This window comes from Geotrypetes seraphini, chromosome 1 (genome assembly GCF_902459505.1).
Source record: "Geotrypetes seraphini chromosome 1, aGeoSer1.1, whole genome shotgun sequence".
NCBI classification, from domain to species: domain Eukaryota; kingdom Metazoa; phylum Chordata; class Amphibia; order Gymnophiona; family Dermophiidae; genus Geotrypetes; species Geotrypetes seraphini.
Window position 1 is genome coordinate 394,255,902 of NC_047084.1, and position 18,455 is coordinate 394,274,356.

Genomic DNA, 18,455 nt, shown 5'->3' on the forward strand with positions numbered 1-18,455 from the left:
TATCATGTTAACCTTCTAAAACCCTGGAAGGACAGGGAGGTCTTAGCATTAGTTGCTCAGCGGTGCCAAGAAGATGATTTAGGCCCACAGATAGCGGATCTGGGTCGGAGGGAGAAGGTTAATATAGGTCCGGAGCTCTCCACGACCCAGACACAGCAAGTGCAGGAGATGATTGAAAGGTTTTCTGATGTTTTCTCCTCCATTCCAGGCCGTACTAAGGGCTCATGACATTGTGACCAACCCAGGTAGGATAGTTAGGGTACACTCTTATCGGTTGTCTGAAGAGAAAAAAAAATTAGTTAACGAATTAGTTCAGGAAATGTTAACCCTAGGTGTCATTAAACCTTCACAAAGTCCCTGGTGCAGCCCAATTGTGATAGTCCCGAAGGTGGATGGGTCTCCCTGTTTTTGTATTGATTTTCGGCAGGTCAATGAGGTATCACAATTTGATGCATTTCCCATGCCTCGGGTGAATGAACTGTTAGACCACCTTGGTCAGGCTCGGTATTTGTCAACTATTGATCTAACCAAGGGGTACTGGCAGATTCCTCTAACGACTGCTGCTAAACCCAAAACGGCCTTTAGTACCCCCTATGGGCTTTACCAATTCACCCAAATGCCTTTTGGACTTCATGAGGCAGCTGCGACTTGCCAACGCGCAGTGAACGAGGTTTTAAGGGGGCACCCTGCCTACTCAGAAGCCTACCTAGACGATATCGTCATATACTCTACATTGTGGGCTCAACACCTTGAGCATGTTTCATCGGTACTAGAGTCACTCAGAAAAGCTGGTTTCACTGTGAATCCAAAGAAATGTTTCTTTGGGCAGAGGGAGGTCAAATACCTAGGGTACACTGTGGGCAGAGGCCAAATTAGACCACTGGTGGATAAAGTTCAATCTATTCGGGAGTTTCCTCGCCCGAACTCAAAGAAACAGTTATGCGGTTCCTGGGTCTTCCTGGGGTACTATAGGAGTACTATCCTGGGGTACTATCCCGAATTTTGCCACAAGGGCCGTCCCACTGACCAATATGTTGAAAAAGGGTGGCCCTGACAGTTTACCCTGGGAGTCAGGCAGTATAAGGGCTTTCCAGGATCTAAAGGAAAGTCTTTGTAAAAAACCTGTCCTCGTGGCGGTGGATTTCAATAAGCCCTTCATTCTGCAGACAGATGCTTCTGGGTGTGGGTTAGGTGCCATTCTCAGTCAGGAGAATCAGGGCATGGAGCACCCAGTGGTACCTCGGTTTACGAGTGCACCAGTTTATGAGTGTTTTGCAAGACGAGCAAAACATTCGCAAACTTGGTGCCTCTTAAACCGATCTTGCCTCGCTGTATGAGCGCCCCCCCCAGCGATCCGGCATCCCCCCTGCTCGCGTTGCCCCCCCTCCACCGCAATCCTACTTCCCCCCCGAGCAGTCAATGACACCCTTTACCCGACTTGGCACCAGTGCCGGTGCCCGAAGATCCTCCCTCTTCTGGCGCGGCCTGGGCTGGGCGGTGTGTCGGAGATCCTCCTTCTTCTGGGCTGGGCTGGACTGGCTTTGAGCATTTGCGCATGCTCAAAGCCATCCAGCCCAGCCCAGACCAGAAGGAGGATCTCCAACGCACCGCCCAGCCGCGTCAGAAGAGGGAGGATCTTCGGGCACCGGCATTGGTGCCAAGTCAGGTAAAGGGTGCTCCATGCCCTGATTCTCCTAACTGAGAATGGCACCTAAACCACACCCAGAAGCATCTGTCTGCAGAATGAAGGGCTTATTGAAATCCACCGCCACGAGGACAGGTTTTTTACAAAGACTTTCCTTTAGATCCTGGAAAGCCCTCATACTGCCTGACTCCCAGGGTAAACTGTCAGGGCCACCCTTTTTCAACATATTGGTCAGTGGGACGGCCCTTGTGGCAAAATTCGGGATAGTACCCCAGGATAGTACTCCTATAGTACCCCAGGAAGACCCAGGAACCGCATAACTGTTTCTTTGAGTTCGGGCGAGGAAACTCCCGAATAGATTGAACTTTATCCACCAGTGGTCTAATTTGGCCTCTGCCCACAGAAAATCTGTAATATTCCCTCTTAATGATCTACTTAACAAAATCGATGTTGATCAATTTGATTTGTCATGGTCAACCTCCCCAGTTAAGTACTTAGGTACCTTTATTAGTAAAAAATCACATGCTAGCGATGGAAAGGAATATCTCTAAACTGAAAGAAATAATTACCCTTTCTCTCACTAAATGGTCCCCTTTATATATTTTGTGGTGGTGCAGGATATCCACCTTAAAGATCCACCTTAAAGCTGATGTTGTTATCCATCTGGGAACAAATGACCTAGCCAACAACTCCACACTTGCAGCTCAGAAAGCCTTTGAGGAGCTTGGTGAGGGCTTGAAACCTTTGGTAAAGACTGTAGCTTTTTCCGAAGTACTGCCAGCATATGGAAAGGGAGAGCAAAGAGTTAAAATACAGAGGACTTCAATAGGTGGCTCAAAGGGGAGATACATGGAAGGACAAGAAGCTATATTGTACTGATGGGCTACATATTACTACAGCAGGAAAAATAATCCTTGCAGAGATATTTAGACAATATGGGGCTCATAATCGAAGGAGAAAAACATCCAAAAACCGGCCTAAGTCAGCACTTGGACGAACATTTCTCAAAAACGTCCAAGTGCCAATAATAAAAACGGGTTTTGGACATATTTCTAAACGACCTAGGCCTTCATAGTGCCGCTGAACGACCAAAGCTAAACGGGGCATTTCGGGAGGCATGTCGAGGGCGGGAATTGGGTGGGACGTGGGCCAGCTTAGACTTAGTCGTACAGCATGTATAACCGAAAGTTTTACAACAGAGCCTAGACGGAACTTGGACGTTGTGACTTAGACCATGTAAAATATGTTTTAAGTCACAAAAACCCACCTAAAGTCACCAGATAAGCACTGCAAACACATAAAACAGACCCCCCCCCACACACTACCCCAGTGATCACCGACCCCCCTACCCCCCTAAAAATATTAATCACACCTTTAAAATTCAGCCTCCAGACCATCATCACCTGGCTACCTGGCATAGGAAAGCCTAGTCGTCCAGCACAGAGACAGCTTAAGTCGTCTTGGGGGTGGGTTAGGGACCCATAGAGAGGAGGACCCATGCCCATAAGCCCCTGTAATCACTGCATTGATACTTAAACATGTGCACTCCCCTATACACCCCCAAAACCCTTTTGTAGTGGCATATAAGTGGCTCCAGACATAAGGGCTATTGGGGTGGTAGATAAGTGGGTCTAGGGGATTCTGGAGGTGGTTTGGGGGGGCTCATCATGACCTATAAGGGAACTGTAGGGAGGAGAAGACATGGCACCCTTTTTGTGAAGTTCACTGAAGTGCCCTGTAAGGTACCCCACTATTTAGGCGGCATGTCTGGGTGTGCAGTCCATCACTTTGCAGACCCCTCCCATGTCCAACAGGGCTTGTTCTAGGCATTTTGGACTTGGATGGAAAGTTGGACAAAAATGTGGTATAAAGATAGACGATTTAGGGGCTTGGACGATCAGATCGGCAGGACGTTTAATTAGACCAGTGGTTCCCAAACCTGTCCTGGGAATCTACCCCCAGCCAGTCAGGTTTTCAAGATATCCCTAATGAATATGCATGAGAGAGATTTGCATACCTGTCACTTCCATTATATGCAAATCTCTCATGCATATTCATTAGGGATATCTTGAAAACCTGACTGGCTGGGGGTCCCCCAGGACAGGTTTGGGAACCACTGAATTAGATGATTTTCGAAACGAAAAAAAAGTTGGACGTATCTTTCGAAAATGTGTTTTAAGCTGTTTTTTACTTTGGACGACTTGCGAGATGGACGTAAACGACTTAGAAGTCCCTTTCAATTATGCCCCTCTATGTTTCTAGAAGGTGGGAGTGGCATTTGTATGATGGACAATTATAGAGACCACCCGCAGCAAAATACAAGATGTGATGGTAGTAAAGATTCCAACACAAACAATTTTAGCAACTCACTTCTTAGCATTGCAACGGGAAGTGAAACAAAACAAAAAACTATACAAAAAGGAGATTACCGCTGGAAAGCGATGACCACAAATGCTCGCAGCCTAAGCAACAAAGTTCATGTTCTGCAAGCCCTGCTATTAGAGGGAGACCTGAATATTGTTGCTATCACAGAGACATGGTTCTCACGGTGGCCAATCGAGATCACTAGTACCTGGCCAAAACCCAAGGTGTAGCCATATTCCATGCTACCAATACAGGGCAAGCAGTGGTTTTCCCCGTGTTTTTCTCAATAACAGATTATGAACTTTTTCTCCAGGAACTTGTCCAATCCTTTCTTAAAACCAGCTACGCTATCCGATCTTACCACATCCTCTGGCAACGTGTTCCAGAGCTTAACTATTCTCCGAGTGGAAAAAAAATTTCCTCCTATTGGTTTTAAAAGTATTTCACTGTAACTTCATCGAGTGTCCCCTAATCTTTGTAATTTTTGACGGAGTGAAAAATCGATCCATTTCTACCCATTCTACTCAACTCAGGATTTTGTAGACTTCAATCATATCTCCCCTCAGCCATCTCTTTCCCAAGCTGAAGAGCCCTAATCATTTTAGTCTTTCCTCATACGAGAGGAATTCCATCCCCTTTACCATCATGGTTGCTCTTCTTTGAACCTTTTGTAACGCCACTATATCTTTTTTGAGATAAGGAGACAAGAATTGAACGCAATACTCCAAATGAGGTTGCACCATGGAGCGATACAGGAGCATTATAGCATTCTTAGTCTTGTTAACATCCCTTTTTGAATAATTCCTAGCATCCTGTTTGCTTTTTTGGCCGCCGCCACACATTGGGCGGAAGATTTCATCGTATTGTCTATGATGACACCCAGATCCTTTTCTTGGGCACTAAATCTATGACCTGTTTTGTATATATGTATTTTATTGTTGACTATCCTGATATTTGTTACTTGTTATTCTTACAAATAATTTGATAAAAATATTGAACTAAAAATAAAAAAATAAAAGTGCAGAAACATTTTGATGATCCTTCGTACAAAGAGTAAACTAGTTTTACTGATTAATGCATCTAATCATCTATTTCTTTAAAATTTAATATAATACACTGAAAATTTTTAAAATCATTTCTTTTTGAACTAAAAGAAATTATAGCTTGGAATAGGTTACCTTCATGTTTAATAGCAAAATGTTAACTCTATGTATGTGTTGGCGGTGGGTGGTTAAGCAAAAGTTGAAAACACAGTAAATTGTTATTTTCTTGTTATCTCAGGCATCAATAGCAAGATACTCTGGCTGGCAAATTGCATACATTTTATGGGGTAGGTTTGAAATTACACAAAAATCTACATTGTGTATACAATATGCCATTTTCATGTTTCTCCTTTAACACTGGTTTTCTTTTTGTAGGCTATTTTATCCTGCATTTTGTCCAGATCATTTTTGGAATGATATTTGTCTATACTTTTGTTTACCCCATAAAGCACAACCAAGGTCTGAAGATGCTAAAACGTTTAGGAATTTTAGTGTAAGTGTGGTCTTTTATACATGCATTAATTTATCTCTGGTCTGGGGATAGTCTTTCTATTTCATTTCTTGATATAAATCTAAATGAAAACCTAATCATTGATCATGTTAGAAAAAGAATAGAGCAACAAAGATTCTCAATTGAGTGGAAGAGTAGCCTAATGCTTAGTTCACTGGCTTGGGAACTGGGTTTGATTTCCAGTGCAGCTCCATGTGGCCCTGGGCAGGTCAATTAACTTTGCACTGCCACAGGTACAAGATAAGTAACTGTTAATATGTAAAACCACTTTGATTGTAACCACAGACAAGCAGTATGTCAAATTCCATTTCCTTTCCCTAATTGTCACAAGAAATTAAGAATAGAACTTCAGTTGCAGATGCAGAACATGGCTCTCGCCTAATACAAAATAGATAAATATTGAACTCTGTATGTCATGCAACACCAGATAAATAAAAAGAAACGCATGTCCTCCTGTACTGTACAGTACAAAATAACACTGGTAGATACAGTTTCTCAAAATTGACATGATTAAATCACTAAACAAAATAAAATCATTTTTCATACCTTTGTGGCCTGGAGATTTTATTTTTCTAATTATCTTGTTCCCAGTCTCTGGTTCTGCTTCCCTTTATCTGTGAGCTTAACTCTGTTTTCAGGACCTCCTGCCATTTGCTATTTTTTTCTCTTCTTTCTTTTTCATTTCTTGCCTTAGGTCCATATTTAGCACTGATCTTTCACATTCAGCTTTTTTCCATTTTCTGTCTGCGAGGGGATATGATTGAGACTTTCAAAATACTGAAAGGAATAGACAAAATAGAGCAGGAAAAAAAAATTATTTACAATGTCCAATGTGACACGGACAAGAGGACATGGACTGAAGCTGAGGGGGAACAAATCCAGGACAGATATCAGGAAGTTCTGCTTCACGCAGTGGGTGGTGGACGCCTGGAATGCTCTCCCGGAGGAGGTTGTTGCGGAATCCAGCGTTCTAGGATTCAAAAGCAAACTAGATGCACATCTCCTTACGAGAGGTATAGGGTGACTAGAACTATGCCAGGTGTACACCTGGCTGGGCCTCCGCGTGTGCCGGACTTGATGGCCTGAAGGTCTGATCTGGAGATGGCAGTTCTTATGTTCTTATATCTCCTCAAATCTAGTTTTCCCTTAATTCCCTTCTCTTCCATCCATGTGCAGCATTCCCCCATTTTCTCCCCTTCTATCTATATGTATTTCCCCCACTCCCTTCTCTGCAATCCATTTGCAATATTTTCCCCTCTCCCCTTCTATCCATGTGCATTTCCCTTTCTCCTTTCCATCCAGTTTCTCTTCTTCTCACAGGTCCAGCACCTCTCCCTCTTCCCTTCAGTTCCCTCCTCCTCCTCCTATCATGGGTACAGTACTTCTCACCCATCCCTCTAACCCCTTCTTTTCTCAAGGGTCCAGTACTTTTCTCCCTTTCCTCTAACCCCTCCTTTTCTCTAGGGTCCAGTACTTTTCTCCCTTCCCTCTAACCCCTCCTTTTCTCAAGTGTCCAGTACTTTTCTCCCTTCCCTCTAGCCCCCTTCCATTTCTCAGATGTCCAGTACTTCTCTCCTTTCCCTTCAGCCCCCTCTTCCTCTCACAAGTCCAACAGACCTTTCTCTTCCCTCCAAATCCCCTCCTCCCACATCCAGCACCTCTTCTTCCCCCCAGACCCCTCCTTCTCTCATCAATAAAGCATTTCTCTCCCGTCTCTCCACCCCTTCTCCTCTTATGGGTTCAGCACCTCTATCCCTTCCCTCCAGTTCCCCTCCTCTCAAAAATCCAGCCCCTCACCTCTCCCACAAATCCAGCATCTCTCTCCCTTCCCTTCACCTTCAAGTTTATTAGGTTTTTATATACCGCCTATCAAGGTTATCTAAGCAGTTTTACAATCAGGTACTCAAACATTTCCCCTATCTGTCCCAGTGGGCTCACAATCTATCTAACATACCTGGGGCTATGGAGGACTGAGTGATTTGCCCAGGGTAACAAGGAGCAGTACAGGATTGGAACCCACAACCCCAGGGTGCTGAGGCTGTAGCTTCAACCACTGCACCGCACACTCCTCCTTGGCCTGCCCAATTTGGGCCTGGGCCCACCCACCCTGCAGTGGAGGACTTAGACTTCAGAGGCCGCTGGCAGTAGTTCCTACTGTACATGCTTCTGGCAACTGACCCAGAAGCCTTCACTCTAATACAAAACAAAATGTGTCAGAGGGAAGGCTTCCAGTTCGGCCCCCGCCAGCATGTAGGAATTACTACTAGCGACCTGAAGAGAAATGCTGTAGAAATAATGCTGCACAGATTAGAGAGTGTGTGTGTGCGTGGGGGGGGGTTAGAAGGGAGGGAATGAGAGAGACTGCATGGGTGGGGGTTGGGGGGAGAAAGAGAGAGGCTGTTGCACAGGCTGGGGATGGGTGGGAAGGGAGGGATAGAGGGAGGAGGGGTATGACAAAGAATACTTTGTGCTCATTCCCACTCATAATGGGCTGCCTGGCTACAGTACTATTTCCTTGGATTCAGCATTTCCCCCCTTTACTCTAGCCCCCCTCCTCCTATAAGTCCAGTACCTCTCTGCCTTCCCCAAGTCTAGCCACTCACAATTCAAGATCCATCAATGCCTTCCTTCCTGCAAGTCCAGGATCACTACTTCTGTCTTCTAATAACTCCTCCTTACATTTTTGGGCCACCCAGCAGCACCCAAACAGGCACTCCAGAGCTTTCTTTCTGTCATATCCTGGAGCAGGGCCGCCATCAGGGCAGTACCAACAGTCCTGCATTCAGGGGCCCGGAGCTGACAGGGGGCCCGGGCTCCCCCAGGGTCCTAGGCCACAGTCTAGGGGGAGGGGCGGTCCGCCCCACGTGGACAGGAGAGAGCTGGACGGGGGACCCGCGGAGTTCAATATATCTCGAGCCGCGAGGCTCGTCTTCTGTTCCTGCCTGCCCTGCCGCTCACATATAGTCGATCGCAAGTGTTCCCCGATGTCAGCGCTGACGTCGGAGGGAGGGCTTAAGCAAAGCCTGCCCTCCGACGTCAGTGCTGACGTCGGAGAATACTTCCGGTCAGCTATTTGTGCGCGGCAGGGCAGGCAGGAAATAGAAGACAAACCTCGCAGCTCGAGCTCCATTTTGCTGAGAAAGTTGCTAAGATGGGCTGGGAGGCAAACGCGGAACACAAAATGGGGGAGGGAGTGCGTTTTGGACACAAGGCATGAACTTGGGAGAGAGGAAGGGAGGGAAAGAGATGCTGAGGTGAGGGAGAGAATGGGTTTTTGGACACAGAAGGCATGGACTTGGGAGAGAGGAAGGGAGGGAAAGAGATGGTTGTGTACACAGGGAATAGAAGAAAGGAGAATTTTTGGTCATAGGGAGGGAGTGAGGTACAGAAAGTGGCATACCAGGGTGGGGGGGGGGGCGGTCCGCCCCACCCCGGGTTTACATCCCAAGGAGGTGCACAGCTGGCCACCCTCCAGTGTTCTCCCTAGGCCGGCAAACTGCGGCTCTTTAGCCACTTGAGTGCCACCGCCGCCATCGGGAACAGGCCGGCGCCAAGTTCTCCCTACTTTTCCCTGTGGGGCCGGCCAACTCTCGCCACTCGCGTCAATTCTGACGTCGGAGAGGACGTTCTGGGCCAGCCAATCGCTGCCTGGCTGGCCTAGAACGTCCTCTCCGACGTTAGAATTGACGTCGGGTGGCAAGAGTTGGTCGGCCCCGCGGGGAAGAGAAGCAGGGCGAACTCGGCGCCGGCCTGTTCCCGATGGTGGCAGTGGCAGCCTATTCCCCAGTGGCGGTGGCAGCATTTTCCCAATGGTGGTGGCATAGGGGAGGGCAGGGAGAAAGAAAGGGGGGACAGGAAGCCAGAAAGAAAGAAAGGGGGCAGGGTGAAACAAAGAAAAATGGGGCACGGAAAGAGAGAGAAAGACAGACATACAGAACGAAAGAGGGTGTGGAGAGAGAAAGAAGGGGGCAGGGTGAGAGAGAAAAACAGACATACAGAAAGAAAGGGGGTATGGAGAGAGAAAAAGAAAGAAGGGGCAGGGTGAAACAAAGAAAAAGTTTGGGGAGGGATTGAGGTCTGGAGGAGAGGAAGCATACAGGAGGCTGAAAGAAGGGAAGAAATATTGGATGCACAGTCAGAAGAATAAAGTTCAACCAGAGACTGATGAAATTACCAAAGGTAGGAAAAATGGTTTTATTTTCAATTTAGTGATCAAAATGTGTCTGCTTTGAGAATTTATATATGCTGTCTATATTTTGCACTATGGCCCCCTTTTACTAAACCGAAATAGCGTTTTTTAGCGCAGGGAGCCTATGAGCATTGAGAGCAGCGTGGGGCATTCAGCGCAGCTCCCTGCGCTAAAAACCGCTATCGCGTTTTAGTAAAAAGGGAGGAGGAATATTTGTCTATTTTTGTATAGTTGTTACTGAGGTGACATTGCATAAAGTCATCTGCCGTGACCTCTTTGAAAACCCGCGGAATATAAATGATAATTAACATTTTCTCTGCGTACAGCGTGCTTTGTGTTTTTAAAATTTTATTGTTGGTAGATCATTTTGACTTGGCCACAAAGGTAACGGGGAGGGAGGGAGGGGAACTGCTGAAAGACATCTAGTAATCCTTGAAGGCTTGACTGTGCAGGGAATTATTTTTGTAAAATCATGTTTTGTTATGTGACTGGCATTATTTAGACTTTAATTTCTATGAATTAATAGAATGAAAATGATATAAATTACTTGCTTGTTTTTATGTGCGTGTGCTGAAGGAAAGTGGAGAGAGAGTGGGCTGAGGACGCTGAAGGGAAATGGGGAAGAGAGAATGGGGAGAAGACGCTGATTTATAAATTGACAATTGTACAGAATATTGTTTCTTTTTTATATTCATCCATAGCTGCATGTTAATGATGTGCTCATATGCACTTATTTATCATCATAACATATACATCATCATTAACATGCAGCTGTGGATGTGTAAGGACAGGCTGAGGAGGATGGATGGGAAGGAAGGAAGGTGCACATATCAACATATCGTACATTTTTAACATGCATGATGCAGCTATAGGCAAGCAGAGGAGGATGGGATCATACAGATGTGTATGTTCAGATATGCGCTCAGATGTGTAGTTTTTTCTGATATATTTATTAAGTTTACAGTATTTATAAAAACACATTTAATACTTGTTACAAAAAATATTGTGCAATTGTGATCTACTTCTGGCCTACAAAGGTCAAAAGAAATCCTTAACTGAGATTTTACATTCAAAAGTGAATTATAGCTACTAGCACTATTATTTATTAGTTATTTATTATGCAGATGTTTGTTAGTTTGTTATTAGTTCAGTATTAGACATATGTTAGTTTAGAATAGATAGGTATAGATTAGTTTAGTTTAGGTTAGGTTAGGGCCCTGCTGAAAGAGTCTACCTTGACGTGGTTGCAGGCTTACAAATCTTTTGGTCAAAGAGTGCGGCGACAGAGAAAAGTATGTGTGTATTCGGCCCATGGAAGATGGGGGGGTCCGGGGGGAGGGAAGGGGTGCATGGGGGGCCCAATAGGATTGCTCAGTAAGGGGCCCAGAAATTTCTGATGGCGGCCCTGTCCTGGAGGTTACATCAGAGAGGGGCAGGTCATGGCAGATGGAAGGCCCCAGATTGCCTTTGTGAATTGCTGCCATTCAGTTCAAATATATAAACTGCTGGCGTGGTAGGGGTGGTTAAAAAAAGGAAGAGGCAGAGATCCTTGACCTGTGAGAGGGGAAGCAGTGAGGGATGATGGACTGTGGATGGCTGGGGTGCACCCCAGACTATGCAACACACCTTGGGGAGCAGCCAAGGCATCAGATGAAAAATGCTAGTTTAGTACATGTAGCATTAACAATGAGAAACATACAAAATTATCTGTTCTCACTACTACGTCCTTTGACTAAGCTATTTTAAGTGCTAATGCATGCTTAACACAGCAAAAGTAGCCTTATTATAGCTTGTGCGTATGGTAATCATTTATTTTTTTGTAATTTTTTTAGGGGGGCATGTCAGGGGTGGAGAGTGGTCATTCCTATACTAACCTGTTAGCACATGGTTAACATGGGAGCCCTTACCATCTCTTAAGTAGGTGACAAAGGGGGTATTTTACTAAGGTGCACTAGCCGATTTAGTATGAGCTAAATATTAGCCATTTATTGAAAAATTAGAAAATAATCCTTTTTCACAACTGAATGAAAAATGGCCTTGGCATATGGGAAAGACCCAATAATTGGCATATTAAGGCCATTTTTTTTTTAATTTTCATCATTTGATATGAAGAGATGGATAGATTATACTGTATTTTATTATGAAGTTTATTTGATATTGGCATGGGGGGTGGGAGGGGGATAACTCTTATTTATGGAAAATGTGGAATTTCAAGTGATGTTTTGGTGTTATTTTGATGTTATTTTCTGTACACTTGATGTAAAATATAAAATGAATAAAGAATTTAAAAAAAAAAAAAAAGAAAACCAAAAGCCAATAAAGCTTTTTTATTGCAATAAGACAAAAGAAAGTAAATAAACTAGATAAAATATAAAACTATTTCAAAAACAAGAGGGCATCTAATGTAATAAAACCCTAAGCCGCACTTTCGCACTCCCACCTGTGTGCGCCCGTTTTCCATGCGCTGTAGTCTCCCGCAGGTAGGAGTGCGCATGCGCGCAAATCTCTCTCTCTCTTCCCCGAGGCGGATGTCGTCGTCGTCGGCTGTTTTCTCCTCCCATTGCCTGCCAGTCTCAACCCTGACCCCCCCATCTGCATTGACTGCCCAGCCTCACACCTGGCATCCCCTCTCTCCCTTGCCTGATAGCCTCACCTGCCCCGCCTTCCTCTTCCTGCCCATCTCAGCCGGGCTCACTCCTCCCCTCTTCCCTCCCCCCTGGCAGCCCTGAACCTGCTCTCCCTTCCCCGCCTTTCTCCTCCTCCAGCGGCTAATCCACCGTTGCCTCCGTCACCGCTCGGCACTCTTCAACAAGATGGCGAGATCGCTGGTGGAGAGTGACGGGCCGGTGAGTGGTGCGGCATTGTGCCCTTGGCAGAGGACCCGATGGGCTCGTGGCTGCAGCGAGGGTTGCCCGTGTCCCTCTGAGCCACATTTTTAAAGTCTTCCCTGAGCATGTGCTCCAGCTGCGATCAGCCTCCCAGTGCAGAGCCGATCCGGAGCCTGGCCACGTTGCGTGCTTCTTCTCCTGAGCGGCGAAATCGTGTAACGGGTTCAAATGAATTAACATCATCACGGCCTGTCTTTTTTTTTTTCTTCTTCTTCTTCTTCTCCTTCTATAGAAAATAGATGGCGATCTTTTGAACAATTCTTTAGAATCTCCGGTTCAAGCAGAAGTTTTTTTCCCACGCCTGGTAAATACTTGCCATTTTCTGGCCTACAGCAATGAAGTTGTGATTTTTTTTTTTTTTGGTTCCTGGAATGTCAGACTCCATCTAATGACAAATACTTCCTGTTCTTTTTTTTCTTTGCACTGAGTCAAATGTTTGGAAAACTGGCCCAAACCATTTAAAAACCACATTCCTCTTGGGATCTGGAGGAGAAATTAGTGCTCTATATTTAAATGTCTTAAAAAAAAACACCAAAAAAAACCAACCCAACACAGGCAATGCTCTGACCAGGGAGAGATAAACTTCAGGGAGTGTGGAGGGGGCAGGAGAGAGAGATGGTCTTGGGGAAGGACAGAGGGGGACAGGAAAGGGAAAGATGGCAAAAGCGGTAGGACCACTGCTGCTTTGGGACACTGAGGGAGGAAAGGTTAGTACGTCAGGACTGCTGCTACCTCCTCGGGTAAGTAAAGACCCTGTTGGGTGATAAATGCAAGGGTACAAAGGAAATGGTGAAAGGTGAGGTGGTGGGACTGGGATCAGTGGGAGGCAGGGTCCAGGCATGATAGAGGCGGGGCATGGGTGGGGTCAGAGTCAGGGTATAGGTGGGGCTATTCTAGCACCCATTACTGTAACGAATGTAACGGGCTAAAACACTAGTCAAAAATAAATTGCTACACAACATTCTAACAAAAAATGCAATAAAATCACTGGCATACTTTTGTCAAAATGATCAGATTCAAATTAGCATTACCTTTTCAAATAAATTAGCGATCATATCAAGAATTTATCATATTTCTGTTATGATTGTTCTACAGTGCTTTATGATGTTAGTCCTATTATTAGCTTTCAATTTGCCTTTTTCAAGCTTACCTCAGCCATATTTTTGCGTATATTTGGTCATTTCACTATTGTTCTGCTGTTAATAAAACTGTAAGCTTTATGTTCCCTGCTGTACGTACACTACCTTGGGTGATTCTCTTTATAAAGAAATAAATATATCAGAATTGAAAACACTCACTGGCCATACTAGGTCAGACTAAGGGACCATCTAGCCCAGTGGTCTCAAACTTGCGGGCCATGGGCTGCATGCGGCCCGCCAGGTACTATTTTGAGGCCCTTGGTGTAGGCATCGGAACGGGGGTGGCCACTTTGATCCCTGGTGATCCAGAGGTGCAGCGGGCAGAAGCGAGAAAGATATTTAATACCTTACTCCCCATTTAAATCTTTAAGATCAGAGGATAAAGCCCTATTAATAGACATGATTTTTTCTGTTTCGGCCCCCCAAAAATGGAACTTACTTCCAATTAACCTAAGAGAGGAAAAATTATTGAATAAATTTAAAAGTCTTCTAAAGAGCTGGCTTTTTAAAGACGCTTTTCAATAAACTGGTACTATTATACTTTAGGGTAGGACGTGGAGGTTCACTGAAATATGAGGGTACTTGTTTCCCTTCCTTTGTGTATTAAACCTATGCCCGATTTTTTTGCAGTTTTATTTTTTTAATATTGTATTTTATACTGCCCTTTTCCCTAATGTATTAATGTCTAATGTATTAATGACTAATAGTATTCTATGTGATGTATGTGGATTTTATTATTTTTATCTGATTTGTTATTTATTGTAAATCGCATTGAAATAAGATTTTGCGATCAAATCAAAGAATCTATTAAACTTGAAACTTGACAGGGGAGGGAGGGAAGGAAGGAAGGGGGCTGGGTGAAAAGCCTGACAAGGGTTGGGAGGGAGGGAGGGGGGCTGGGTGCAGCGCCTGACGGGGCGGAGGGAAGGGGGCTGGGTATAGAGCCTGACAGGGAGAGGCCGGGGGGGGGGTAGTGAGTTGGGAAGGCAGGGAGGACAGATGCTCAGGGGGTTGGGAAGACAGATACTACACACACTGGGAGAGGGTTAGGAAGGACAAATGCAAGGGCTGGGGAGGTTAGGAAAAGAGAGATGCTGCACAGGTGGAGTAGTGGGAAGGGAGAGAAGGATATGCTGCCGGTGGGGGAGGGAAAAGGAACAGAGAATTGTTGGACATAGGTATGTGGCATGAGAGGGAAAGAGAGATGGATATATATGGGGAAAGGAAGAAATTACTGGATCCATGACCACTAGGAGGCATAAGGTAGTAGTAGTTGACGATTCCCTTCTAAGGGATACAGAAGCATGCATCTGCAGACCAGACATGATGTCACTAGAGGTATGCTGTCTACCTGGTGCCAAAATCCAAGATGTTACGGAGAGCTTGCTGAGACATATCAAGCCCGATGACTACTATCCAATACTGCTCACCAACATTGGCACTCACGATACTGCAAACGTGTCAAAAGTGACTTTGTGGCTCTGGGAGAGAAGGTAAAGCAGTCAGGTGCTTAGGTGGTATTCTCATCCATCCTCCCTGACGAGGGTAAAGGCCAGGGCAGAAAAGCTCGCATCCTGGAGATGAATGCGTGGCTACGTGGATGGGTGTCATCGAAAGTGTTTTGGCTTCCTGGACCATGGGATGATTTTCCAAGGGCTGCTGAGTAGGGATGTGTGCATTTATCAAAGAAGGGAAGACGTATCTTTGCTGGCAGGCTGGCTAATCTACTGAAGAGGGTTTTAAACTAGAAGTGATGTGGCAGGGTGATCAAAGCTCCTGGGTGAGTATAAGCCCTCAGGTAAGTAAATCACTGAATACCTCTACATGGATGGGAAAAGGGGGCAATGTCTGGAAAGCAGTATATACCAATGCTCGACAATCGCGTACAGATGCAGGAAAGCGTTTGCATGAGGTTACAGCAGTAAGGCGGGAAACGTTCCAGAATGTAAGGTAACCATTGGAGGCAGTGCAATTTCCAGAAAGAATCATTTTTTATAATACCGAGGGTCTCAAAATAGTACCTTGTCTCTTACAGTTGATACTTTGATAGTTTGTCACTTTCTGTATGTTGCACTGCTTTCAGCGGTGTATAGCTGAAATAATCAGAAGCAATTAAGGAAAGATTTATAAACTTATAACAAGTTTTACCTCATGCAAAGTTATCATTTCTTTAATAAGACATTAACTATTTTTTTCTGTGGCCCTCCAAGTACCTACAAATCCAAAATGTGGCCCTGCAAAGGGTTTGAGTTTGAGACCACTGATCTAGCCCAATATCCTGTTTCCAATAGTGGCCAAGCCAGGTCACAAATACCTACCAGAAGCCCAAATAGTAGCAACATTCCATTCTACTTAACATCAGGGCTAAACGGTGGCTTTGCTCAAAACTAACTTAATAAGTTTATTGACCTTTCCTTCAAGGATGCAATGTCCTTTGGCACCGAGGATATGTCTCCAGGGATTTCTGCCCAGGAGGGAAGGATTAGAATGGCCGTTATAATAAGCGATTTGATCATTAGGCATGTAGCTGGCTGGTTGCTATGAGGATCGCATGGCCACTTACCTGCCTGGTGCGAAGGTAGCAGACTTCACATGTCACCTAGATAAGATTTTAGACAGTGCTGAGGAGGAAACTGCTATCTTAGTACATAGGGAAATGTGGTAGGGAAGTTATGGAAGCCAAATTTAGACTCTTAGGTAGGAAGTTAAAATCTAGAATCTCCAGGGTAGCATTTTCAGAAGTGCTCCCTATTCCACAAGCAGGACCCAAGAGAGAGGCAGAGCTCCAGAGTCATTTCTTGGATGAGGCGATGGTACAGGGAGGAGGGATTTAGATTTATTAGAAACTGAGCGACAATTGAAAGATGTCCTGGCAGAACCGTTAGTCGAGCTTTTCAATCTTTCCCTAAGCAAGGGGAAAGTTCCCTTGGACTGGAAAACTGCCAACGTTATTCCGCTCCACAAAAAGGGAGGCAGGCCAGAGGCTTAAAATTACAGACCGGAGAGTCTCACATCAGTAGTGAGTAAACTCATGGAAACATTGATTAAAAACAGATTGGACACTATTCTGGATGACGAAAGATTAAGGGATTCCCACCAGCATGGCTTTACGAAGGGAAGGTCTTGTCAATCCAATCTGATAAGCTTCTTTGACTGGGTAACAAAAAAACTTGACGGGGGAGAGTCCCTGGACATCGTGTATTTAGATTTCAGCAAGGCTTTTGATAGTGTCCCACACTGTAGGTTATTGAACAAGATAAACGTGATAGGACTAGGAGAAACACTGGCTAAATGGGTAGAAGACTAGCTTAGCGGCAGACTTCAAAGGGTAGTGGTAAACGGTATTCCATCAAAAACGTCGAGAGTGACCAGTGGAGTGCCACAGGGCTCGGTCTTGGGCCTGATGCTATTTAATATCTTTGTAAGGGATCTAACTCTTGACCAGGATGATAGATAATGAAATTTTATCAGAAATTAGGGAGGCTATCAAACTGGATAACACAATAATAATGGGTGATTTCAACTACCCTGATATTGACTGGGTAAATGTAACATCAAGGCATGCTAGGGAGAACATTCTTTGAAATCAAGGACTGCTTTATGGAGAAGCTAGTTCAGGAACCAACAAGAGGTAAAATAATTCTAGATCTAGTTTTTAGTGGAGTACATGAATTGATGCAGGAGATAATGGTGCTGGGGCTGCTTGATAAAAGTGATCACACAAAAAAGTGATCAGATTTGATATAATCCTTGAAATAAGTTCACACATGAAATCCAATACAACAGCACTTAACTTTAAAAAAATATGACTATGTTAACATAAGGAGAATTGTATAAAAGAAACTTAGAGGTGCAGCTGCAAAGGCTGAAAATATATACATCAGGCGTGCATATTCAAAAATACCATCCTTGAATTCCAGACTAGACATATTCCAACTTTTAAAAAAGGAGGAAGGAAGACCAAATAGCAGCCGACATGGTTAATAAGCGAGGTGAAGGAAGCTATTAGAACTAAAAGAGAATCCTTCAGAAAGTGGAAGAAGGATCTGAGTGAAAATAATTGTAAATAGTACAAGGCACAACAAAGTCAAATACAAGGCACTAATAAGGCGAAGAGACCTTGAAAAGAAGATTGCACTGGAAGCAAAAATGCACAGTAAAAACTTTTCTTATATATTGTCACAAACCCGATACTGAGATCAGGTTTGTGCCTGTGAAAATACAAAAACCCCTAATCTTTAAAAGGGCTGATCAATGTAGCAGCAGTGCTAGCAGGGGAGAACAGGATTCTAGCCCTGATGAGAGTGCCCAAGAGCAGGAGCCCTGGGGGGAGGGGAAGCAGGATGAGTTTGAGAACTTCCCTGAACCTAGAACAGTCCCTGCTAAAAAGCACTCTGGTAGGCAGGCTCTTAATCAATCTAGCACACAGCTCCTGAGACTAATTGAGCAACACCAGAAGGCTCAGCAAAAGCCAACCCATTCCCCTTTCAGGATAGGGCGTGGCTTTCTCAAGTCTGGTCATAACCAGCAGTCCAAGCTGGGAAGATTCAGTCTGGATCCAACCTTGGAAGGAGACTCATGGCCAGGTGCTGTTCCCGTGGCTCAGCAAGGGAACGAGATTGAGATGAAGGACCTGAGTAATTTCCCTTTGACAAGCCTGCCTGAGGAAGCTATGG

The 18,455-nt window shown here is 44.8% G+C and overlaps 1 protein-coding gene across 9 annotated transcripts in view; it reads left to right on the plus strand.

Annotated features, from left to right (window-relative positions):
- LOC117347156 (stimulated by retinoic acid gene 6 protein-like) overlaps window positions 1-18,455 on the plus strand; it is a 422,585-nt gene that overhangs the window by 309,794 nt on the left and 94,336 nt on the right. For 8 of the 9 annotated variants that reach the window (XR_004536733.1, XR_004536730.1, XM_033917677.1 and 5 more), the window contains 2 exons: window positions 5,291-5,339; window positions 5,428-5,545. Coding sequence is in view for 7 of the 9 variants with exons in the window: in XM_033917677.1 (XP_033773568.1) it covers window positions 5,291-5,339; window positions 5,428-5,545 (167 nt within the window). In the remaining 2 variants the exon portion in view is untranslated. The remainder of the gene's footprint in view (window positions 1-5,290; window positions 5,340-5,427; window positions 5,546-18,455) is intronic. The other variant, XM_033917639.1, reaches the window with a different exon arrangement.